General features: G+C 38.3%; 1 protein-coding gene across 1 annotated transcript in view; it reads right to left on the bottom strand.

Moving 5' to 3' along the window:
- Window positions 1-25,353, bottom strand: part of LOC129943404 (WD repeat and FYVE domain-containing protein 3) — a 45,522-nt gene that overhangs the window by 2,227 nt on the left and 17,942 nt on the right. The window contains exons 2-19 of the mRNA XM_056052828.1: window positions 24,112-24,723; window positions 23,740-23,985; window positions 23,310-23,664; window positions 23,057-23,243; window positions 15,454-17,789; window positions 15,230-15,384; window positions 14,746-15,170; window positions 10,957-14,686; window positions 10,746-10,895; window positions 10,461-10,679; window positions 10,123-10,402; window positions 9,932-10,062; window positions 9,768-9,871; window positions 8,791-9,697; window positions 8,545-8,722; window positions 8,250-8,465; window positions 1,755-1,877; window positions 1,543-1,677 (exon numbers count right to left, since the gene is read on the bottom strand). Of these exons, the coding sequence (XP_055908803.1) occupies window positions 1,543-1,677; window positions 1,755-1,877; window positions 8,250-8,465; window positions 8,545-8,722; window positions 8,791-9,697; window positions 9,768-9,871; window positions 9,932-10,062; window positions 10,123-10,402; window positions 10,461-10,679; window positions 10,746-10,895; window positions 10,957-14,686; window positions 14,746-15,170; window positions 15,230-15,384; window positions 15,454-17,789; window positions 23,057-23,243; window positions 23,310-23,664; window positions 23,740-23,985; window positions 24,112-24,405 (10,171 nt within the window). The 5' untranslated portion in view covers window positions 24,406-24,723. The remainder of the gene's footprint in view (window positions 1-1,542; window positions 1,678-1,754; window positions 1,878-8,249; window positions 8,466-8,544; window positions 8,723-8,790; window positions 9,698-9,767; window positions 9,872-9,931; window positions 10,063-10,122; window positions 10,403-10,460; window positions 10,680-10,745; window positions 10,896-10,956; window positions 14,687-14,745; window positions 15,171-15,229; window positions 15,385-15,453; window positions 17,790-23,056; window positions 23,244-23,309; window positions 23,665-23,739; window positions 23,986-24,111; window positions 24,724-25,353) is intronic.

The following is a 25,353-nucleotide window of genomic DNA, read 5'->3' as shown; positions in this document are numbered from 1 at the left end:
AAAGAAATGTTGCTAACATGTTAACATCTTCCAAAGCTTGGGTCTCATAAAAATGAGATACATCGAAATGAAAACAAGGAACAACCTCAGGCGAATTTTGCCCCATGGAACCAATTATGCAAGAAACAACACTTACTAAGCTAGTTGATGACATGCACCCTACATAATTTAAGCTCTGTAGGTAAAAGAGTTTCTGAGATATAACACTTCTAAAACCGCAAAAAAACCGTAACTGACTGACGGATAATCATACTTATGAAGCACTTCTAGACATCGCAGAATTTGACATAAATGACATAAAGGTAGGTTTTGTGGTACAAGAAAGGAACAAATCGTAAAACTGCAATTTCAAATTTAGGGCATAAGTTAAAAATAAATAATAAAATATTCTAGTATGTATTGTAGAATAATTAAATTAAAGAGAGTGAATGGGGTCAATGTGTATGGAAGGACAAAAATCGAAAATATGATATTATACACCAAGAGTGCGTGGTGTTCGCCTTCTTCTCTTGTATTTGGAATCGTTTATATGAAATACTGATTCTTATAAAATGATGAAATACAACAGTGTTGAAGTGATTGATGCTTGATTGGAGCTTGATTTGTAAACAAATGAGAATATTGGAATATTGTCAGAATTTGCATTAAATAAAGTAACACTTTCGTTTACGATTAAATTTTCATTAATGCAACAATTGTTTCAATTTATTTTAAAATATCTGATCTATTTCTTATAATAAAACTAATTTACGTTTGTAACAAAAATAAATTCCACGTTTTTGTAATAATAGTAATAATTGTTTAACTTTTTTTTTGTTGATATTCTATAATTCCTATAAAGGTTTACTCTAACCCATATTGAGGCTTTAACAATTGTTTTTTTAATAGTATGGTTGTGGTTTTCCATTCTTTATTAGTTTAATAGATCGCAATCATATGATCATTTAGATGCCTTACCATAAATGTGATGAATATTCTTAAAAATATAAATATTTTCTTTCATTTTGCTTCAGGTTCAGTCAAGTTAAAAAGTCGACGCACTGACTCTCTGACGTCAATGATGATTTTTTGAGCACAGCACATAAAATAGTATCGAAAAGGTTCTTATACATGTTAAGTCAAAGTTATTTGGAACATTTGTTAAATTTGTTGTTTTAAAAAAACAATTAAAAGAGAAGTACAAATCTGAGGTGAAAGGGTGGTACGGAAAGTAACCTGCGTTTGATTCAAATTTGAGTTGACAGAAAAGATACAAAAAAAAGGTTCGTTAATTTTTAGCACTTTAATCTCAGCATAGATCATACTTGCACCACTCCTTACTTGCATCCTGTTAAATTGCGACAGGTAAATTTTGGTTAATTGCTTTTCTATCTCCCTTTCTTATTCTGATAACAATTATTATCAAAAAATGGGAAAACTAAATTAGCACACATAAAACGTACCTGAATTTTAGAATTAAATTATAAAACTAACTAAAAACTTTGTATGAAATGAAATGAGCAAAAACGACATGCAAACTAAAATGAAAGCAAATCCACTTACCAACATATAAAATTTTGTGATCCTTTGAAACAGTTAATGCAGTTATACTAGCTGGTTCAGCATTATCTTTTCTATCGTAAGCTGTATGCATTGTTAATTTAGATCTAAACATTAGCTGCCTATTCCATCTAAATCCTGTAAAGAAAATTAATTTAAAATCAAACTCATAAACAAAATTAAATTAATTAAATTAAGCCGTTTCTAAAACAAACCTTTTCTTAATAAATTATCATTTTTATTACGTTGGTCGTTATCAACAACAACAAATGACTCAGTAATACTTGTGTCTGATTTACTTGGACGTATCGCACGATCTTCGATATTACTCTTTTCAACTAAAATGGAAAATAGAAAAAAATATATTTAGAGTTATATTTATATTTCATCATTATATCATCTATTTATTTATTAGCTTATTACAAGCTTTAGCTTAATCTAGAAATAAAGAGCAAATACTACTATTTTCGTTTGTTTATTTTTGTTGGCGTTTATTATTTTATTTTCAAACCTTAAGAGAGAGACAACAGAAGAAGAAACTCAATTCATGTTGCAGGGAATGACAAAAGGCTGTGTTAAGTGAGAGTTTGTAGTTACATATATTAAAGTCAAAGGAATTTGTGGCCTCATTCGTGAGTCGTAGTATTTGGGACATACATATGTTCAAAGTAAGTTAATTATATTTCTTCCCATGTAATTTCGAGAGCAAATCGAAAAAATCTTGTTCTTCTTACTTGGCAAGCTTATCGAGAGTAGGTCTCATAAAAGTGGTCTAAAGAGATTTTGTTATATAGATTAAATTCCTTAGGCAAAGTTTTATAAAGCCAAGAGATCAATGGGTTTTGTTATAAATAGGATCTATGTTGAAGTTTAAATTAAGTTTCCTATCAGAGATAACGCTGAGGTCGCACTTGGAATCAACTATTTGGATAGGTTTATTAAGAAAGAGATACTCTTTTGGGTTCTTTGATAATCTTTTTTGGGAAATGGTAATATTTTTACATCTATACTAATATTATAAATGTTTGTTTGTAATAAAGTACAATGACATTCTCAATATTTAAGTGTAGTTTACCCTGATTTGATACATGTCATTACATTTTTTTTATAAATTATGGTCACACCGAATATAAAACAGATTCAGATCATTTTAAAGTTTAGTCAAACCAATGGAAGAAGAAATAAATTTGAATATTTTCATATCATCCGCAAACAAAGAGAAGAGTCTTTTAAAATAAGACTGCCATCATTTACTACTGTAAGTACTAAGATCAATGGTTAAAGGTGACTTCCTTGAGGTACCTGTAGATTCGATTCTTCTTCTTGAACAGGTGGAATTATTGATTTACTGCTGAGACACCTGAGCTACCTTCTCAGGAATTAGGAGCAAAAGATAAGATAATCGCTCTGAAGAACCAGTTCTGCAAGAAACCTAAATAGAAGAGGTAACTGAGCTATTTATGGAACTAAACAAAAGTTACAAAAACAAAAACAAATATGGCAATGAGTAAAACAAATAGATATAATACCCCAGGTGGCAATCCAGATAAACTGGTAAATCCACTCTCTTCGGAGATCGGTCCTATGGATTCTGGGGAGGACCAATTATTGCTTCTAGGAAATAGACGGAGTTCAAAAACACTAAGAACTCCACCAAAAATATCACCAAGGGTTACTCCATCGAAACCCCCAACGCAAAAATCAAATGACATAGAAGTCATTAACGAAAAAGGAACCATCCATGAAAAGATCGAAACAAAAGATCAGCAGTGTTTCACAAAAAACAACGAGATCCACCAAGTTGAATCCGAAAATTATTTCGATAAACGGCAAATAGAATCTTAGCCAGAAAACAACTTGAAGCCCTTGTTGAAAGTCTTCAGCAACAAGTGAAGAGACTCGAAGAAAAAGTCAGCTTGCTCGATAAAAAGTCCGTGAAAGACAATATATTAAGTCAAAAGTCACCAGTAGTGAAAAGCCCACAAAAAACTGCTAATGAGTTTCATACTGATGAGGAAGAGCTCCTCCTTGAAACTGAAGGAAAACGAAAAGCAGAGAGTAGCCCAGAGGCTGTTATAAAATGTCAGCAAACAGGTTCAAAATCAGATACTGCTACAAAAATGAGAGCATCCAATAAAGAAATAAGAGATTTACCCCAAAATAAGTCTCACGTTAAAGGTACCAGGCAAACTGCCCCACCCCCAATTATGATCTCCGGATTGGCAATGTTTGGCGAGCTAAAGAGCATAGTAGAAAAATGCACGAATAAGGCATGTAAATATACATCATACAATAAAGACAATTGGAAAGTCATTGTTGAAGACGCCGATGCGTATAGATCTGTCACTGAAGAATTGAACAAAAAGAAAATTCAGTGGCACTCGTACGAAAATAAAGCTACAAGATCGATAAAAGTAGTAGCAAGAGGCCTTCACTCTTCATGTGTTGCCAAAGAAATTGTCGAAGACCTTATACAAAAAGGCTTTCAAGCTCTCGATGCCAATAATCTTATTAAAAATGAGATAGTAAAAGACTCCACTGGGGTATCAACGACAAAAAAAGAGATCTCTACCTTTATTTATGCTCACGTTTGAAAATAAAGAAAGTCTCGATAAGATTTACAGTATTAAATCAATTATGGGCATAGTTGTCAAAATTGAACCACTGCGAAAGTCGAAAAGTGTTCCACAATGTAAGCGCTGTCAAGCCTTTGGGCATACACAAAAATACTGCAATCGCGAGTTCGCTTGTGTTAAATGTGAAGGCAGACATGCAACCAAAAACTGTCCCATGGGCAGAGAACAGAAAGCGAAATGTGTTAATTGTCAAGGCAATCATCCTGCAAGTTACAGAGGATGTCCAGTAGCAAAAAAGTTCCAAGACACAAAAAGAAAAAACAAAACTGGGAACAAGTTTAGAAACTCAACCAACACAAAACCAGTAGTTGAAAGCAAAAAAGTAACGGTCGATAACATTACTAAAAATCAACCGGGAAAAGCAATTGCACTAAGCAAAAGTGATGAAAATAAATCCTATTCCCAGATTGTAAAAAATGTGCGGAAGAATGAGGAAACTTCTATAAAAGAAATGCTGGAACTCATCCTGAAAAGGATAGACCAACAAGATTTAAACATAAAACAGCTAAGCGAAGAAGTCGCTCTTAAAAAACAATGATGGACAGAACACTCAAAATCGCAACATGGAATGCAAACGGTCTCTTACAGCATGTATCAGAACTAAACATCTTTTTAGACATATAGCATATAGACATTTGTTTGGTGTCCGAAACCCACCTCGCTATTGAACAAAATCTTGATAATAAATTACCAAACTATACATGTTATCACACTCCGCACCCAGCTGACAAAGCTAGGGGAGGATCAGCAATACTTATAAAAAAGTGCTTAACACACTTTGAAGAACCAAAGTTTACTAAAGAAAACATGCAAGTAACAACAATTAGTATTGGTATAAAAAAGAAAGAATTCAAAATAACAGCTATATACTGCCCTCCGAGGCGCTCTCCAACTGAAGAAGACTATGCAGAACTCCTACATTCGTTAGGACATAACTTCCTTGTTGGTGGCGACTTCAATGCTAAACACACCCAATGGGGATCTAGGCTCATAACAACAAAAGGTAAACGGCTATACCAAGCAGGCCGAAAATACAACTGCGAATTTTATTCTTCTGGTTCGCCAACATATTGGCCATCTGATACTAACAAAATACCAGACCTTATAGACTTTTTCGTAGTTAAAGGTATTAAACGAAATCATATAAGTGTCGAAGGTAATTACGATTTATCATCAGATCATACTCCAGTAATTTTATCACTGAGCGAACCAGAAATAATAGAAAAAAGTAATCCCAAGCTCGTGAATAACAGAACAAACTGGAACGAATTCAGAGACAAACTTGAAAATTTTATAAACCTAAGATCCCCTATGCAAACAGTTGAACAAATTGATCATGAAGTAGAACAATTTATTGCTGATGTGCAGCAGGCTGCAGAAGAAAGTACTCAAACTATTTCGAATGCGAGAGAAAAAGAAATAAAATATCCTATCGAAATAATGGAGTTGATATTGGAAAAAAGAAGAGCTAGAAGAAAATGGCAATCCACGAGATTCCCAGATGATAAGGTAGTTTTTAACCGTCTTAACAACAAATTAAAAAAAAGAATCTGTGAGTTTAAAAATGATTCACTAAGTAGATTCCTGAAAAGTCTGACGACGGATGCTTCTACAGAATACTCCTTATGGAAAGCAACTAAGCGCCTAAAAAGACCTCAGACACAAAACCCGCCGATAAAATCTCAAGATGGTAAATGGATCGGAAACCCGAAACAAAAGGCTGATCTCTTTGCTGAACATCTCGCGAATGTTTTCAAGCCATTCCCAGCAAGCACAGCTACAGATCCCTTACAGTTTGTTGACAGAAACGACGAATGTGAAATACCTTTTGTCACGCTCAAAGAAGTAAGAAGCATGTGTCAACATAAGCTGTCAAACAAAAAATCACCAGGGTACGATCTTATAACTGCTCAGGTTCTGAAAGAAATGCCTCTTATAGCCTTCAAGAAACTCCAATTTATAATAAACGCATGCCTTAAACTAAGATATGTGCCACATCATTGGAAAATTGCGGAAGTCATTGTTATACCTAAACAAGGTAAGCCACCAACAGAAGTTACATCTTACAGACCAATATCGCTTATACCAATCATGGCAAAAGTTTTTGAAAAACTGCTACTTAAAAGGCTTAACAAAATAATTGAAGAAAGAAGACTAATTCCGAGCCATCAGTTTGGATTTACAAATAAACATTCCACGATAGACCAAGTGCATCGAATTACGGATGTTGTGGAAAAGGCACTTGAAGAAAAACAAGTATGCTCGTCTGTATTCTTAGATGTTGCTCAAGTTTTTGACAAGGTTTAGCACTTGGGACTTGAGTACAAACTGCATAGGGACTTCCCCGTGCAGTACTACGAAATCCTACATTACGAACCGACTCTTTAGAGTACGGTACGACCAAAATTACTCGGAACTTAAGAAAATTGAAGCCGGTGTACCACAAGGAAGTGTCCTAGGACCAACCCTGTATCTGTTATATACTAGGGATATTCCAGTGGACATCAACGCTATCATGGCCACCTTTGCTGATGATACTGCAATATTGGTGCCAGATAAATCCGTTACGAAGGCTACACAAAAATTGCAAAATGCAGTCGATAAAGTTAGTGATTGGACGCACAAATGGCGTATCAAATTAAACGAAACAAAATCGACGCATATAAACTTTACAAACAAAAACATAAACAATGTTCCAATTTTTATAAACAGTACAGAAGTACCTTACTCCAATACCGCCAAATACCTTGGAATGAATTTGGATGCAAAGCTTAAATGGAAAGAACACATCAAAAAGAAAAGAGAAGAACTAAACTTGAAGTACAGAAAAATGTACTGGTTAATAGGAAAGAACTCTGACCTATCTATCCAGAACAAACTAATGTTATATAAGCAAGTATTGAAACCCGTTTGGACATATGGCATCCAACTATGGGGCTGTACAAAGAAAACAAATGCTGAACCCATCCAAAAATTCCAAAGCAAGGTCCTTCGTGGAATAATAAATGCCCCTTGGTATATAAGAAATAGCGATCTACATCGTGACCTTCAAATTGAAATGGTTACAGAAGTGGTTAAGAAACACGCTGTATCACACAATCAGCGACTGCAAAGTCATACTAACTCTGAAATGGAGACCGTATTAAATGTACGAGACAATGTTCGGAGATTAGGAAGAACCAAGCCTCATGAGCTGATGGGCTAAAAGCTACGGGAAAGTGTTATAACCTTAAACTTCCCCCAATGCGATTTTAAAAATTAAGAAATAAAAATCATTTGTCGATCTTTCATAGATTGGTCCTGATTCACCGGTGGTTTTAGTGCGGTAAGAGTCCCACACTACTCGGTACCGATTCTTACCGAGTGTCTTTTGAAGATTTCCATCGGATATATAAAAAAAAAAAAAAAAAAAAAAAAAAAAAAAAACTGTGAAAATAGATTAAACTTTCATCTACTTTGGAAATACAGGCTATCGATCTATAATTTTCGATAACTTTGTTGGGATTTTTAAATTGAATCTTTCCAGTAAAGGAAAATATCGGTGAGAGGTTCGGATATAACATGCACGTATTTTTTAGTTAAAATAAATGGGGTGCCACAGGACCAGGACTGTAATTATCTTAGAGCTTATACATATTTAGCTAAAACAATAATTTAAATAACTAAAGAAGCTTTCATTGGGTACAAATGTGTTTTTATAAGTTTCATATTGTTTGTGGTGTTTGAGAATAAGAAGCTCGGTTTAAGTCCGTCTGACGCGTTTTTGTTGGACAAGAACTTTCAACTTTAAAAATGCGCAAATGCGAAGTTTCATCAATTTCTCCGAAACATAATGCGGAATACAATACGTTCCGAATGCATTCTAGATTTTTAATTAATGCTAGGCTCACTGAAGAAATGAAAACCACAATATTTAAAAAAAAAATTATCTATGCTGCCACCAACAGGTCAAAACTGGCCTGAAACTGAAAAAAGGGAACCGATTGAATACTAGCTGAACTAAGGATGGATCAGATTTAATTTTTCTTATACAAAACTATTTCATGCAAACAACGAACCCCAAATAGTTCTTACCAGTACTTTCGGATCGATCTAATGCTGCCGAACGTGTCTCATCCACTGTTGATGATTTCATCTCATGCAATGACTTTGTCCCGGCCAAACTACTCTTACGTCTTTCTGTATTTGCCAAATCATCCAATTTCTTCTCTGAATCATCAGATTTTGTTGACTTCTCCGATAAATCACATGCTTCTGATATACTACTTTCTGATGCCGATTTTGCAATTTCTGGAATAGACGAACAAAGAAAAAAACATGATTTCATTTAAGTTTGGTTCTAAAGTTTAAAGAAGAACTTAGATCTTACCATTTCCTTCATTTGACGACGTCATACTTTTCATTTGTTTAAATAAATCCAATTTATTTGAGGCTTCATTTGCCGAATCCTTTTCATCTTTTTCGGGGACTTTATCTTCCGATGTCACCTCAGCACATCGTTTTAATTTTCTTTCGATTGGAACTTGAGAATATTCTAAGGACCACATCTTTCAAAGAGACAAAAAAGAATTCATGGTTGATTATTTTTGGAGGTATTGGAAAACTAGAAACTTACTCTAACCACACCATCTGTGGATCCAGTAATAATTACATTCTGTTGATCCCATTCTCGTATCTGAGAAAATGCCACACAGAGAATCTGTTGCATTCGATCGGCACTTCCCACACTCGTGTTAACAGTCGCCAGCGCATCTCCATTAATCGACCACACATGCAGCCAAGTTGCCGAGCAAGTGGCGATGTCTCCAGTCAATTCATTAATGGCCACAGCAGCCACAACCCCAACATGTCCTCGAAGTTGTCTAACAAACGTAAATCTCGACATATCCCACACGATTGCAGTCCCATCTCTCGATCCCGACACAATGACATTGTAAGCGGCGCTAGCTGCCAGACACGTCACTGCATCTGTATGTCCATGCAGAGAATTTCTCACGATCAGAGTTTTCTTATTCGCATCGAATTTCCAAATAGTCACCACCGAACTGGTGCCAGCAGTTATGATCATCTTGGAATTGGGACAAGCACACGAAAGTATCTCACCAGAATTCTGAGCAGCAGCCTCCGACACAAATGACGCCTTATCCGAATCGTACAAACCAATTCTCAACGAATGATCAGCAAATCCCCAAGCTATGTACTTCGTGTACGAGGGCGGCATCATTACTTTATTTTGTTCCACAGCATAAACAGTCTTATCAGGCTGCAGGATCTGTCCCACAGGTCCCTTTAGCTCTTTAATTGGTTGCAAACTTGGTTTTAGGTTATCCAAATTATGGAAGAACAACCGATCAGATTGCAAAACCGTGGTATTTCCAATCAGTGGACCTGGATCGATAACCGAATGACGTGAATTACCCATTTTCTTAGCCGGATGAGCTTTCTTAAACAATTGTTTGGGTATTTGACCAAAATTATTGATAAAGCCAATTGTTGCATTTTTCTTCAAAGGATCATCAATGCTAAGGAGGAGAAAAAGTGTGAAGATCAATTATTCATCAAGAGAGAGAAAAAGAAGCAAAGAGAACTCACTTATAAATATCAACGTTTCCTTCGTAGAACAAATGATGAAATACATTAACTGCATCCACAGCTGCAGGTCCTTGTTGTTTACATCCAAATATTAGATCAATCCACTTAAAAAAAGGGAAACATGAATACCATCCACCAAGGAGTACAACAAAGAAAATAATTACCAAATGTAAATTCTGACTAACATAATCACACTCTAAGGCACTCCGATGAACCCTTATGAATTCTCTGGGATCTTGTTTGGCCCATGGAGGGAGAATAACATGATTAAGGGTATCTCCATTCTGCTTAGAACCTATAAACCAACACATCAATTTTAAAACAATATTAGTTTTAGATCAATAAAGGACTTTACCCAAATCAAAATTATTTGAATTCGTTACAAACTCAGGGAGGTAGAAAAATTCAGGTATTAATTCTTTAACATCAGCCATGTTGTAAATTGAAGCCGATAGCCAAGCTTCTTTTATGCTATGGAACATACGATCCGCTAAATCAAAATGACCACCTTGTAAACGAAGAAAATGCTGTGTGAATGGTTCCAAACGAACCAAATAGGAACAAACAATCATTGCTGAACTGTAATGGGTGCCATAGTGATAGGGTGGTGTTTCGCCATGTGGATCATCCCATTCCTAGAAATTTAAACAAACGTCCAGGTCATCTATAGAATCAAAACACTTCGACACTTACCTTAAATCGCTTTAAAAACTGTTCTAATCTCTCTTCTGATTGGGCACCCATTGGTTTTGAGAAATCTCTGAAAGTCTTGGGATTTGTTAGATCGAGTTCCTCCGAATCGTAGTCGGCTAAAATCCAGGGGAAGACGGGGTATTGCATGAGATCATTGTATGATCTTCCCGCAAGAGTATTTAAATGCATCAAGTACTGGAAATTTGATATTTCTCCACGCTACAAAAAAAAAACACCCTTATTTTTTCCAAAACCGCCAAATTTTCGATTTGATTTCAAACTTACCACCCATCGCTGTGTAACAGAAGTTTCCCCAATCAAACTGCTAAATATACCCGATGTCTGTTCAACACTCGCTGTACGTTTTTGACCAGCAACTGAAAGCTGGGCGTTATCGGAAATGGCTGTTGCATGCGACATAAATCTTTGGTATACCTTAAATCAGACAGATTCTCAATAGAAGATGCTCTCACAATTCTTTAAAAAGAATCCTTACCTTATTTCTAACTTTTCGAGGAAAACTGAGCAAATAATTTCGTCCATCTTCGGAAAACACCTCCAGGGCAATCGGCTGCAAAAGATACCTTCTCTTGTGGACCTCGCGAATCTCCTCGTAGGAGAACTTCGAGCACTGTTTCATTTTCTGGGTCCTTGTGGTTCCCCCAGAATTCGGTATAATTGGATCATAAGTTCCGGGGGGCAATGTGTCAATATCACGAATTTCTCGATTTTTCAGCAAAGTAAATCCATCAACAATGTAACAGTGTTCCTTGCCGAACAACAGAAGGCCTTCGGTTGTGTCGAGACCTTGAATGCGGGCACATCGGAACATGTAGGAGATTTTCTCTTGTTCTTCCAGCAAACGCAGGAATGTCTCATTATCCGACACCATCGACATATCTTCCTCCTCTTCGTCCAAATCCTCTCCGGCAATTGTTCCATCAACCGATTCCTGAGGGGCTCCGATGCCGGCTAATTTTCCCGGCGGTCCTTCTCCTGTTGGACTCTGTGGTGGACTTCCATTCGAAGCACAATCAGTGGACGATCTATTGTCAGGACCATGTTGAATCATACTCTCTGTCTCGCAGAGAATCCTCGGAGGCAATTGGCAATGGGTGAAGTAGATTTTGCTATCGAAACTCGTGGCAACTTTGTATTTTAATTGACGATTGTCTGGCAAATCGATGCCAGGTCGATATGGATACTGCAAGTAGAACAAATCGTTCCGCATAGTCTTCTTTCGCATGCGATGCGGTCCCTCGGTGGTGTCCAACATCCATTTGTCCAGGGTGGATACTCCTTCGGCACCCCAGAGGCCTCGTTCTCGAGTCAATTCGGTTTCGGATTGGATCCAATCCTGAAACACATAACGCTGAGTGTGTTGAATCATTTGGGTGTATTGTTTGCACCGCATCTCCCACAGATCCTTGATCAACTGGACATGAATAGCTGTACATTCAAAGGCACTCTCCTTGCTCATGGTGGACTTGACGCGCACCAGCTCGTCTTTCTTGACTTTTGTTCGGCTAGCCAACCGGGTTAAGCCTCCTGTGACTTTCTGAATCTTTGATTGGATTTGGTTGTGGATCTCCCATGGAATTCGGTATGAAGCCTTTCGCTCGGTGTCGACATAATTGAACCACAGTTTGGATGCAACTTCCATAACTTGTTCCCGAGTTGTTTGCAAATCAGGAGCTTTCGAGTTGTTTGGCGGAGCAGTCAGACTGATCTTGAAGACTTCCTCAATCGCTGGTTTTTTGCAGACATACAGCTCCTCCCAGACTCGGAAGGCTGCTCCCACAATGAGATTTCTTCCCTGTAGCTGATTCAAATGGTCGTCACGTGGTTCGATCACATCTACTTGAGGATTCACATGCCATGTGGTGCTCCTGCTTGTCGAAGGTTCCAGGATGATCTTCATGTCAGCGGTCAGTTGCAGAAGACAATAAGTCAGACATCCAATGAATTCCAATTCATGATTGCCGGCTCCGAAAATCAACAAACGATGTGTGATGATCTTGTGAAGAGCTTCCAGCACAGACATTTGTTCTGTGATGGCTTCTGTGGGTCTGGACAAAAGATACAAAATGGAACGATTGAGAGAGTGATGAAGCTGTTCCAAGGACAACGCCGATGATCGACGTTTTGCCTGCGCTATCAGTTTGATGACAAAATCAAAGATATCATGAGGATTTTTCTGTAAACATCCCTGCCACATTTTGTCCACTACTCGAGCAGTAAAATAGAATACATTGGGAGCTATGTTCTGGACATGGGATTGCAGCAAAGGCACAATGGGAAGAGCTGCTTGTTCTCCCACTAGTACATCAGCTGCCAGCAGATGATCCACCAGAGCTGTGATAATTTCCGTTTGGTATTCCACTTGATGTCGCATGTCCGCTGTTTCAGGCGAAGCATCTAGGACGAGGTCAACAACAGGAGTTGATTTGCCATGCATCGAGAGACTAAGTGAATCCACGACGATTACACGCAAGAAATCAATGACGAACTTTCGAACTGGATGGGTGGTTAATGTGACATGAGGAGTCATAGAAATCGGCGAGTGGACTACATAACAGCCGGAACTGTCAGTTGGCGTAGATGTTCCGCTGTTTGGCTCTGAATCTGGCCCACCCTCCTTTGCCATCGGGAATAACACTGCCACCAGGGAGCTCACAACATCTCCCGACATCATGACCGGCATGAAATCGGGCAAATTCTGATAGAGCGAGAATAACAGCTGAATTATGGTCTCTGGGTGGCTCTTAAGCCAATCAGCAGTTTCGGCGGTGTGAACAATCGCGCGAACCATTCCCAACAGGACACACACTGCCTCCGGGCAGACATTCATTTTTGGAGTTACAGATGATGCAGATGCGTGAGAAACCGGGGTGCCCCAGAGGAATGCCCACACACGATCCAGATCGAATTTGGTGTGCTCCGATGCGAGAAGCTTCACGGGTTGTCCCATGATCAAAGCAGTTATCAGGAAGTACAATTCGGGAACGTCCAGATGATGCTGAAGCAGCCATTCGAGTATCTGGAATCCGGGAACATGCAGAACCGAAGTTCGAACTTCTCCAGCGATCTGAGACGGAAGTTGAGCATTCGGATTTGATGATGACACCATAACCCCACCATTTGTAGCCGATCCTCCGGAGCCTAGTTGAGGACCTCCCAGACAGATGCTCTTCTTCTGCGAGATCAGTTCGGTGAATCTCAAATAACCACCATTGTGGGTGCTATCTCGGAAACGTGCCAAGAAGCACTCATTCGCACACACCACTACCAAGATTCTAACAGCTATGATCACCGAGGTGAAATGGACATGCGGCTGCATGAACAGCAGCAACCAATCCATCCCGAGAGTCTTGGAGATGTCATCACAGATTATGTAATTCACAGTGTTTCGCGGTGTGAATAGCAATCCATGTAGAAGCGACAGGCAACGATTCCTTAGATAGATATTCTGAGCAACAAGATCATCGCCATCCTTCTTAACCATCGATGGAAGAATCACCGCTCGCTCTGGTTGATCGGATTTGGGCAACTTTGCAGCGATATATTGGCCGAATAGGAGGAGATCACTGTGTCTCGGCTGACCGCCCAACAGAGTCTCAACCAAAGAGAACAGAATCTCCCGCGTGGAATGGTCTGTGATGTCGGTGATTATATTCAGCAGCTTATTCAGCAATTGCAAATCTCTCATGATCTTTACATTCTGTTTCTTTTCATTCGATTCCACAGCAAGCTCTAGCAAATGTTCCAGAAGCGATCTCAACAAGCCATTGGGAGCTCCATGCCAGATTTCCAAATCACAGAGTAAGTCCTGGAATGCGGTAACATTTGGAATGGCGGCCATGTCCTGACCACTGTTGACAGTGCCCACGAGGCCGAAAGTTAAATGCAGAATGTGGGAATTGAGGAGGTTCTTCTTCTTCTTGAAGAACATTCCCAGAGTTTGATAGCTGCGTTTGCGATCCATTTCACTTTGAGCCGCACGATTACTTCGCACGACACAAGTAAGAGCTTTAACTCCCGCGTAAAGGCTTTCAACGTCCTGAGCCATAGCGATGATCCCCAGAAGGACATTGCAACCGCCAACGGTGTCGATCATGGCCGACACTGGATGTGGACTGAAGACTCGAACTCCCAAATAGCCGACAACAACTCCCCCCAGGGAACGACCAGCACCGGCCAAGTGTCCAGCTGAATTGTGAAGGATTCTAAAAGAAAAAAAATGCTTAGATGTGATTTGAAAACAAGATAGGAGAAGTCAACTTACTTAATTGGTGTTGCATTCTCATGTGAATTCATCCCCAGTTGCTTAGCTATGGACTTATTATCGGTCCTGCTGTAGACTTTACGAATCTTGACCAAAGTCAATTGAGACACAGCTTTGGCATTCAATCCTAGCAGCACCTTATCCTCGGAAACCAATGGATTCAAGGGTTCGTTTTGTTTGCCAATCTGGGGAGCTTGCAAAGATCCCATATAATGAGGTCCTAGATTGTAGATAGTCTGGACAGTTTGTTGCTGGAGAACATCCTCGATTAAATGACACACTCCCTGTTTCCAGCACAAACGGGAATATCTCCTCCAAATAGGTGGAGTTCCAATATAACCAAATACTTGACTGGCCACAGCAAGATTTGCCGAACCAGCTCCGGGATTTTGTGAGATGTAATGGAGCTTTTGAGTGTGCATTGGCTAGGAAAACAAAAAGGTGTTATATTGAAGGTTCATCAGATAACCCTTTTTGTACTTACAGTTCCATCCAAATAGAGAGACAAACTGGAGTTCTTGAGAACAGCTCGGTTAAGGACAACAACAAGATTATGCCATTGACCTTCGTGTAAGAGATCAGGACACCATATCCTTGCATTTCCATCGTCAGAGCCTTCTGGTTCCCAGTCTCCAAGATCTAAACAAAGAAAGAGATACAAATTGTTGTCTCATCACAGATTCACATAAAAGAAAACAAAAAACATACTTTTACTTGGAGTAACCAAAGTCTCCTGTGTAGAGACCACAATCGCCTTATCTCTCGCGGACAAAAGAATCGACAAACACACTAGATTCTCTTCCCGAGGGTTGTTGATGGTCCTCACCAAGGTCAACAGCCTTACACAATGTGGATCTGTCTTGGGGTCTGAAAACTTCTCCACACAAAACCAAGTGGAATAAGTAAGACCAGTCTGCGGAGGAAATATCCGATCACCAGCACCGATTCCTCCAATGGTACTCGAGTCAATTGTTCCTCCACTGTTTGCAGCTGCCTGAGGAGCTAAACTAGGCAAATAGAGACATCCAAATCCTTCAGCTGACATATCCATTTCTACAAACGGAGGCAATGTACTCGATCCGTGGGCACGGAAGTCCCGTGGGGTTGTCATGGAAACTAGAGTCTTGATTCTGGTCAGTGGCACTGGTCCACCCATGCAGTAGGCTTTATCCAGATTTATATCCGCACACGAAAGAGGTGCCCCGAGTCGGAGGAACTCCCTTAATTCCGTTGGCTGCAGAGCCTGGGCAGCCAGACGTTCGAGGATGTATTGCAATGGAACATGCAGAGGATTATCTTCCTCACTCAATGCACGTCGTCCGATTTTCAACAAATGTCCAGCTAGGCCATAGTCACACATAATCTGCTGATTTCTCTCGCTCCTAACCAAACTCTTAATGATCTCCGAAAGATAGACCTGTAGATTCATGGCTTTGGCCTGTTCCGAGGAATGTCCAACCGAAGGAAGCAGCTGAAGCATGCAGATGACCACGCCTGGATGGACAATTCTTGGTTCTGGATTGGGCTGTGATAAGTTCAGCATATTCGGATGCTGTGTAGGCAGTTCCTGACTTGGTGAGCGTAGTGTTTGATCCACAAACAGATTGATCACTCCATTCAAATTCGGCTGCTCAAAGTTGTCCAAAGCGATGCTGTACAGAAGTCGATAAACCACACACACATACGACAAAGATCTCGGAACCGACTCCCGGAAACTGAAGTTCAATATCTCCCCACTGAACACCTCGTGGAAGTATCGCTGCACCTCTCCGTCGGCCTTGAATTCTCCAAAGATATCGGTCAACTCAGTTCCGCTTGTAAAGCATCCCAGCAGCCTCAAAGTCTCACACAACGAGGCTGTGCAGATTTCATGATGAAAGAACTTGGCATTGGCTGGCTCGAAACGCATAGCAGTTGCCAAAGTCTGACAGACTATCTGCAGCAGTAGAATGAGATCGTCCTGGGTGATACCCAGATCTGCGGTGTTCTCCTCAAGGTTGTCATTCAGTTTGCCATCGAGGGATACAAAAACACTTGTCAAATAAACGAACCCTCCGACTTTCCTGAAGACCGTTCGTGTCCGATGACTGTCTTTTAGGCATCCCAGCAGCATATTTAAAATCTGTATTTTGAATTCGACTTGGTAGGCTGGCACCGAGTGCATCACGCTCAAGATGAACAACATATCATCGTCGCCGCCCAACGACAGAATCAACTCCCGAATTATTCCTAGAGTCTGGTGCCGACAGTGCTTGAATTTGACAAGTTCATGTACACACTTGGCTCCGCCACACTCCCGAAAAACATTTGCATTATTATTGCTCCCGCCGAGGAGGATTGTCAAGGCTTCCAGGACATGTTTTCCCAACAAATCACTCTGATTATCTCCTACATCGACTTCCAAATTCTCATCGTCGTTCGTGATCTTTCGCACGTAATCCGAATACCTCATCAAGCAGGTAACGAAAACCTCCAAAATTCCCACCTCCCGATAGACATCCTTGAAGACATTATTATGTCGCAGGATATTCAACAACGTCTTCAAACACAATATACTACACGATGTCGAATGATTGTTCTTCAACAACAACGACAATGAGATCAATTCCTTGCAAGGAACAAAGTTCAACTGGAATACAATGAATTCCAGTAGATCGAAGAATTTCTCCTGGATTTGAGGTCCTTTCTGGTGGATTTTCTCTGTAAATTGACTTAGGGTATTTTCCGAGTCTAGAATAAAGTAATTGGCATTTTCCGAATGATAAACTCTCGAGATAGCATCGAGAATTGTGCAACAGAGAGTTGGTGATGTTGATTTAAGGAATACGGTTTGTAGCACCTGAAAGGCATAAATGTTACGAACACAAGTTTCACGGGATGTTGCTTGTGGCATTTGGAAATTTTGCATTTTAAATAGGCTGTTGGCTTGAGCGGGTGGTGGTCGGAGTTCGACGAAACCACACATGCAAAGCGATGAGATCATTAGAACTAGATTGCGAATGGCAGCTTGGACTTCTATGGAACGAGTGCGATCGCTTTCAAATCTGGAAAGAGAAGAAGTAAAAATTGCATAAGATGGAATTTAGATCAAAGCTCTGGAAATTGTGTTGTCAATTTTCATTGACAGTGGAAAAACATTCAAGCTTTCGTAAGAAAGTCCTGAAATGAATCTCCTATTTATTCAAAAAGTTTGTGGATATGTTTAATTTATCTACGTGATCTTCAAAAAATGAGACTCTTTGACGTCTTTAAGGACGAAGAAGTGTTGTTTCATGGAAAGACTTTTAATAAAAAAGTCTTTTGCAACTATGAAAATTGTTAAAGTTTAAAAGATGTGTGGCGACATCTCTTTTGGGAAAAAAACTAAATTATAAGAACTGACAATTATAGTCACCGACAGAAATCGAGTAAAGCTATGGGAGCCGAAAGTCTTTCTAAAAGACTATTTGTCGATTTCTGCAATAAAAAAAGGCTTGTTAGCAGAGGTACCATATGTTTTAGCATTAGACATGTCACAAAGTTAGTTGGGAGTCGACTGATAAGCAAGTAAGGTTGGATAAGTTTAAGGTTGCTGATGTAAGACTTCGAGTAGCTATAGTTTGGAGATCCCAAGGAAATATTCGAATGCTCTTGTTTCAAAGTCCGCCGAACACTAGAGTGACCACCTTTCATAAGGATTGAACGCTATCGGCAGCACTGAGCCCACTTATATCAAATACTACGTCCTTCGGCAAGGACGAAACATTGCTTGGCTTTCCGGAGAAACTTGGGCAAGGATCGCGAAAGAAAATAACTAAAAGGTTGCATCGTAGCTACCTCAGCAACAGGGAGAAAAGAGCTAGTGTTAATGTGTCACATGAAGATGACGAAAGTTAACGTAGCATACGGCGTGATAAGCGGATCTATATAACGCATTGTCCATCGAAGCAGAAGAAACTACTATTACTATACAATACTAAGGTGAGAGTTTCGTATTAGATGAGATAGAGGACCGATCGGTGCTGCTTAGAAGGATGGGAGCTACCCACGAGATCTACGAACAGAAGAGGAGAGAAAAACACCAAGTTTTCAGAAGGAAAAAGTGAAAGCAAGAGAAGCGTGCTTTAAAAGATATTGAGAGCTTCAAAAGCAGAAATTAAGTTCAAAAATTCTATGAGCAGGTTATACGAAATTCACAAGTGCATAAACCTTAAATTGAAGGCTGTAAAACGCAAGGTTATTTTATAAGCACAGTTATTTTTGTAACGTGGTTTTTTTATTATTTTTTTGCAAAGGTTATTTTGCAACGTAGGATATATTTTAACCAAGCTCATTCTTAACCTTTGTTGTCAGAGGAATTTGAAATCCAAATGGAGCTAAGCAAGGCTGAACATTCGAAGCAATACTGTTCTTGGCGAAAAGTGACGAACTGCACAGTCAAATGGAAATGGAAAGAATTCAATGCACTTCAAACATTATGCGGAAGATGAATGCTTACTATCTAATGGGATCATGGATTTCCATTAAATGACAACAAGGGTGAAGAGAGAAGTAGACATCGCACAGTGTGGTATTTTAACCTGAAACGTGGCCATAAATAAATTTTTTCATTTCGTCAACTTTCACTTTCAGTATTAAGCCTGTTTTCCAAAACAGATATATATCCAGGCTACTGTTTAGTGAAGTCGATCTATAAATTCGTCACCCCCGTTAGCGACACCATTAGTTACAACCTGCACTTTTTAAATAAGCACAATTTTGTTTGCGATTTTATTAAAAAAAGTGTTTTTCTAAGTTTATATTTTAAGCAAAGAAATATTTATATATTCAACATAAGTTCTTCATATCGATGTGTTAAAGAATGTACTTACAAAGTTTGCACTTTTTCCGTTGTTTTTATCAAACATTAGTGTTTTTGAATATTGGCAACACCACGCAATAAAGTTTGTCATATATATTATTTAACTTCTGGATATGTAAAACAATCCTGCATTTCAGAACCATTCACAAGTTTTCACCTAAGAATAAACAAATCATTTGAAAAAAAAAAATCCTTTCAAGCGACCATAACTAAACATTTTTTCTATTATTCCAGATGACTCTACTATGAGGTGGTAAGAGGAAACTCACAAAGACTCCTTGACGGCAAACTTGAAGATTTGAATACAAAACGTCGAAAAACAGAGAAACTTCGAAAGAGTGTGCCTTTTGATGAACTGACATACGCAGCACAGTTGATTCAACGAGCAGCGGGAAATATTGATGTTTCAAAAGTGATGGAGGTTGCGACCCAAACTCCAACCAGGGATATGAAGTTCCGTAAAGCAGCTGCGATTTACAGTAAAACCCTGAAAACTGAGAAACACACTCCTAAAAACGCTTTGAGGATATTTGTCGAAGCTAATTTAACTGCTGGTCAATAGGAAGTGATTCATCAGGCCAAAAAAGATATATATCTGTGCTTTGCCTACGTGTATAAAGCTAAACAGAATTTTTACCCACCAAAAAGCGTAAGTGAGACAGTTGCCGAAGAAAAGCTCCAAGATTAAGTGGATCACACAACATCACGTTTACATAAATATTTGGAACCTAAACTCCAACAGTGCCTTGAGACCAGTGAAACAGATTTAGAGCTCATATGCAAGTGGGGATACGATGGGTGTACTCAAAGCCAGTATAAGCAGAAATTCGAAGAAGACGATAATAGTGATGCAAATATATTTTCGAGTTCCCTTGTACTAAGTATGGCAGTCAAATCTTATTGCTTTGGAATGAAAGTTGAACACCAGGATTGAGAAAATTTCACTCACAAAAAAGGAAAAACGGGATTTTCTAAGAAAAAGTATCTTTCAGTTTTTTTTCTAATTTCTTATAAACTATAACATTTATGGAATGAGGTTTTTTGTATTTGACTAAAAATATATCAGGTCATTAAATATTGACAAAAAAATGTATTTGAAAACAGTTTAAATAACCGAAAACAATTTTTTTTTTAAATTTCAACTTTAAAACGTAATTTCTCAAAAAAAAATTAATTAAACAAGTTGAATCAAAAAACAAAACAAAGAATAAAATATTAGCTTTAAAAAAAGTGTTGTACGCGTTTTTTTGGTTTTTAATAATTTTTTTTCTTGGGGCTAATCGGGGTGGACATTTAAGTGGGTTTTACTGTACCTAAAATATGAAAATTTATCCTTCCAAATAACTTTTTAGTCATTTGGTATCTATTTGATATGAAAAATGTGTTGGACAGGTTTTCGACCAAAATACCGCACTGTGCATCGTGGGGCTAAAGATCTACTCAGTAAAAACTCAAAGGATGAGCCTTGGATCTTTCTCATCAATCTAAGTCAATTTTTCTTGCAACCTCTGCAACCAATATCTTGGCAGTATTGTATTTATGGTAGCAAAACTAAACTTAACGTAAATAACCACATCAGAGAAGAAAGGGCTACTTTCAGAATGCTGTCAAAAATATGGAGCAACTTGACGGACGTAACAGCTTTAAGGTAATAATTAGTTATAAGTAACTTAGTCTATAGGATCATTTAAAAAAATCATTTACCGCTTATTTAACCAGGCCATAATGAAAAAAAGGAAAAAACATGACAATCAACTTGGTAGACAGAAATGGATAAAATAAATCAAGGATCAGGCTAAGGTTAGGTTATGTTTTGATGCAACATGCGTGAGTAATAGCCGAAAAGCATCTCACTTTTACTTTTTTGGATCCTTTGTACTCCCAACAAAATAATGACAATTGGAAAGGTGTAGGCAGGTTGGTGAGGATTAAAGTTGATTGCACTTTCCTAATTCCCATAGTGTGCCTTTGGCATATTTAAGATATACAAAACCCTTTGAGTGAGCGCTTAGTATGAACAAACAAAAAAAATCTGATTTTTTGGAGAATTTCAGAATTTCCTTAGACAGCAAACGCGAGAAGTTGCATAAATAAATAAATAAATTAGGTGAAGCAACAGTTCATGAAGAACCAGGCCCTAGTGACTTACAACTCTCAACCATTCCTGTGTGCGAGTAATGTTGTCAGAGATGGAAGGGTGACAAGAATTACTCTTGTAGGATTTGTCAATTCCTCGCAAGAGGCAGTACCCGTGAAACATTTTTTTGTTTAATTTAGGTGGCACAGGCAGGGATTGAACCCAAGATCCCTTGCATGACAGTCCAACGCACTAGCCATCACGCTACGGGTACTATGAGAAGTTGCATGGGTCGTCGAAAAAGTATTTTCCCATTTTTTTGTATTTTTCGTTTAGCTAGTCTTGGGCATTAGCAGACAGTGGACGTATCCTCTTCCATCTCCTCTACATAGATCAGATCAGTTGATGCCTATTCAGCTCATGTAGGTACCCAATAAGTTGTGACCTGTTAGGATACTTATGAATGAGTATAATTTAGGCCTGCTTAGTTGTAAAAAGTATTATTTTTCCATTGAAAATATTCGGCAACAGATCCTGGAAACCCTCCAAGTTTCAACAATCGACCAGCTGTGGTTTAAAACTTCAAGAAATCTTTAGTGAACTTGACCATGAACTTGAACACCATTGTTACGAAATTCCTCGGATAAACCAATGCTTTTTTGGACAATTTGTCTTTTTTTTATCTCCGTTAATGTCTCAGTGCCTAAGGACCCAACGAAGGGTAGAGATGTTGGTTTCAGCACTATATGGCCTGAATTGCTTTTCTATGCAAAAAGTGCAGATATGGATACATAAAAAGATTCAGTAATTTCTTTTAGGTAGTGGTTCTAAAAAGTTCTTAATAATGTTTGTATTCTGGGTCGAAAGGGTTAAAGTTACTGGTTTAAATCTATGTAAGTCTTTAAATAATCTGTTTGAGTGTCTAATGGCGTCAACAGTGTTCTTGGTGATTGATTGGTGATGACCTAGACTAAGAGTAATATATGAAGAGGGTCTAGCAAAAGAATTGTCTCTAGAATTGCAGTTGGTGTAATCTTCATGGCTTTAGTAGTTTACATTCTATTCTCTAAAATTGTTGGCATGTTTTTAAGATTGGGTGATGAAGAAGCAGAGATAGACGCTGACATAGATGTCGTATCGAGATTAGGAAAACAGTTTCAACAAACTGAAGATAGTAAACTCAGAACCGAGCTAAGACAGTTCTAATATATCTTAAGAAAAAATCGGGGCTTATTGAAAATTGTCTTATAGTGTATAATAAATGCTTCTATTAACTATTAGTAGCTGTAACGAAGCTGAATAGGAGAAGCAGTTTGGTTAGGACCCTCTGCTTAAAAATACTACATGAACTTAATAACAAGTTTAAAGTAAAAAAAAATAAGTGTAATACTTACTTGAGCAAAAATTCACTGAGAAACAGATATCCTTGAGAGGCCTTAAAGTCATCCATTAATATCTGTGATACTTGACTAGAATCTTTTAGAAAACAAAAAACCGTAACAAACATTTCGACAATCTCAAGAGGATTTGCATCTGTTAAACGTTGCATATTATCCACACAAAGTGCCATGCATCCTTTGGCTAGAAATAAAAAACAAACAAATCATTACCCATTGGAATTTTATAAAGGTTCATCTTTAAACTTACAATGTATATAACTAACAACTCCATCCTTCAATCCATGTCTTGACAGAGTGGTCAAAACCTCAGCAGCGCTCTTTCGCCACACAACATTATGCGGTGGACAAGGCGATGTGATAGCTGAGAATAACAATGTCAAATCATCCATTCTAGCCAGCTCCTCAGCTGGATATGGATATGAGCACAGTTTGACTAGAAGTTGTACAAAAATCTTCTGAAGCAATGTCCTTCTTTCCATTGCATTAAAATCACTAATTGCTTCTCCATTCTCAGCTGGAGGATCCTCAGTGACTTCGGGTAAATCAAAGAACAAGTACAGGCATTTAACCAATGTCGATGGTACAGCAGCTGCAGTCATTACCTAAAATGCATAACACAAAAACACGTTTAAAAACAAGAGATTTTATGTGGAGGATTTATGCTTTAATGCTCTCACCTGAATCAAGGAAACATCACCATTTGCTAGCAAATTCAATGTTGACAATAACATCCATCCACTACTTGTTTCCTCGCTCGTTTCGATTTCCAGAAATTTAACAATAGCTATTGATGCTGCTTCGGTGCTCTGATTGGAGGCTCTCTTGCGGATTTCCGCAACCATGAGACGAGCAACTTGCTGACAGAATGCAACTACGTCCCAGAATTTTTCACTCATATCCGACGAGGGACATGTACTAAATACCTATTCATATTTTTGTTTTGAGATGAAGATGGAAAGAAGAAAAAAGAAAAGGAGTCAAAGCGGAAGCTAATAAAGGAAATGAGTTTTCCCTAGAGCTGAAGGTAGCTGTAGGGTAGGGTTTTTTACCTTGCAGAACAATGGAAGCATGTTGTAGAGTTTTTGATCTCGTTCATGTTCGCTGAGTGCTTCTTTCGGATGGGTGTACTCATTGAAGAGCTTCTTCAGGTGCATTAGACTTAGTTGAGTGCGCGATTCTGTGACTGGATCATCACTTGCAGCAGTGATGATGGCATTGGTTGTATTATTGGATTGTGTTGTGTTTGCTGATGTTGTTGTTGTTGTGGAATTAGCTGCAGTGGGGTTTGTGGTGGCACCAACGTTGTTGGCACCACCGCCACGTAATTTACGCATTACGTTCATTGCTGCTGTTGTCGACAACGACGACGATGTTGACGTCGTTTTCTGTATTTTTATTTTAAAGTTTAGTTCCTTAGTTTTTATTTGTTTTCTTCGTCAACTCTATCAGTCAGTCAGTTGGTTTCTGACTGATTGAAGAGCGCAAGTAAGGTGCTACTGGGGAGGAGTGAGTGTAGGTGTGGAACTTCAGGTCTCTTATGATTTGCGGTTGGTTTTCGGTTGCTTCAGGCAGGCAGAGGTTTTTTTTTTTGTTTGTTCTTTTTCACAATATCGAAAGTATTCTTTTCCTGCGGTTAGGGGTTTTGAGGGTTCTTCCTAGGTCTGTTGGGAGGAAAAAATAAGAACACAAAAAGTGAGTTTATTTTGATTAAGGAAGTAAATAAAGTGGTGATTTTGTGGGTAAGTAAGCAAAATGAAAATTAAGTGAAGTGGAAAATATACTCTAGAGAAGCTTTTCAATTCTTTCATGAGCTTCAATTTCGTTTCTTTTTTGTCTTAAATCAAAATGGCTAGATACATTTTAGTAGGTGGGCATTTGAAAGAAAGGCGTTTAAGTGGATTTGAATCGTAAATAGATTTTGTGTCTGAAAGATGATGAGAAACATAAGTTGATTGATGTAGGTAGGTGCCTACCTTTTTTTATTTTGTGTTAAGAAAGACTGATTTGATAAAAATAGGAACAAAGACTAATTGAATTTTTATTTTTATTTAATTTTTGCAATCTTATCTTTTACCACCTCAACCTCCCCCTATACTTAATTACGCTTTAAACAGAAATAAATTTGATATGAATGGAGAAAGGTAAACACTCGGCGGAGGGTGGTTAACCCACATGGTTGGTATCTGCTTACACAAAATTGTTTTCTTTTAAAAAATAAATCCAAACAAAATAAAGAAACCTTTGAAATGAATCATTTTTATAAAGAAAAATAAAATTATCAGGAGAATTAT

Source organism: Eupeodes corollae, chromosome 1 (assembly GCF_945859685.1).
Source record: "Eupeodes corollae chromosome 1, idEupCoro1.1, whole genome shotgun sequence".
In the NCBI taxonomy this organism is placed as follows: Eukaryota; Metazoa; Arthropoda; class Insecta; order Diptera; family Syrphidae; genus Eupeodes; species Eupeodes corollae.
The sequence above is the reverse complement of the archived record's forward strand: the minus strand, read 5'-3'. Positions and strand labels throughout refer to the sequence as shown.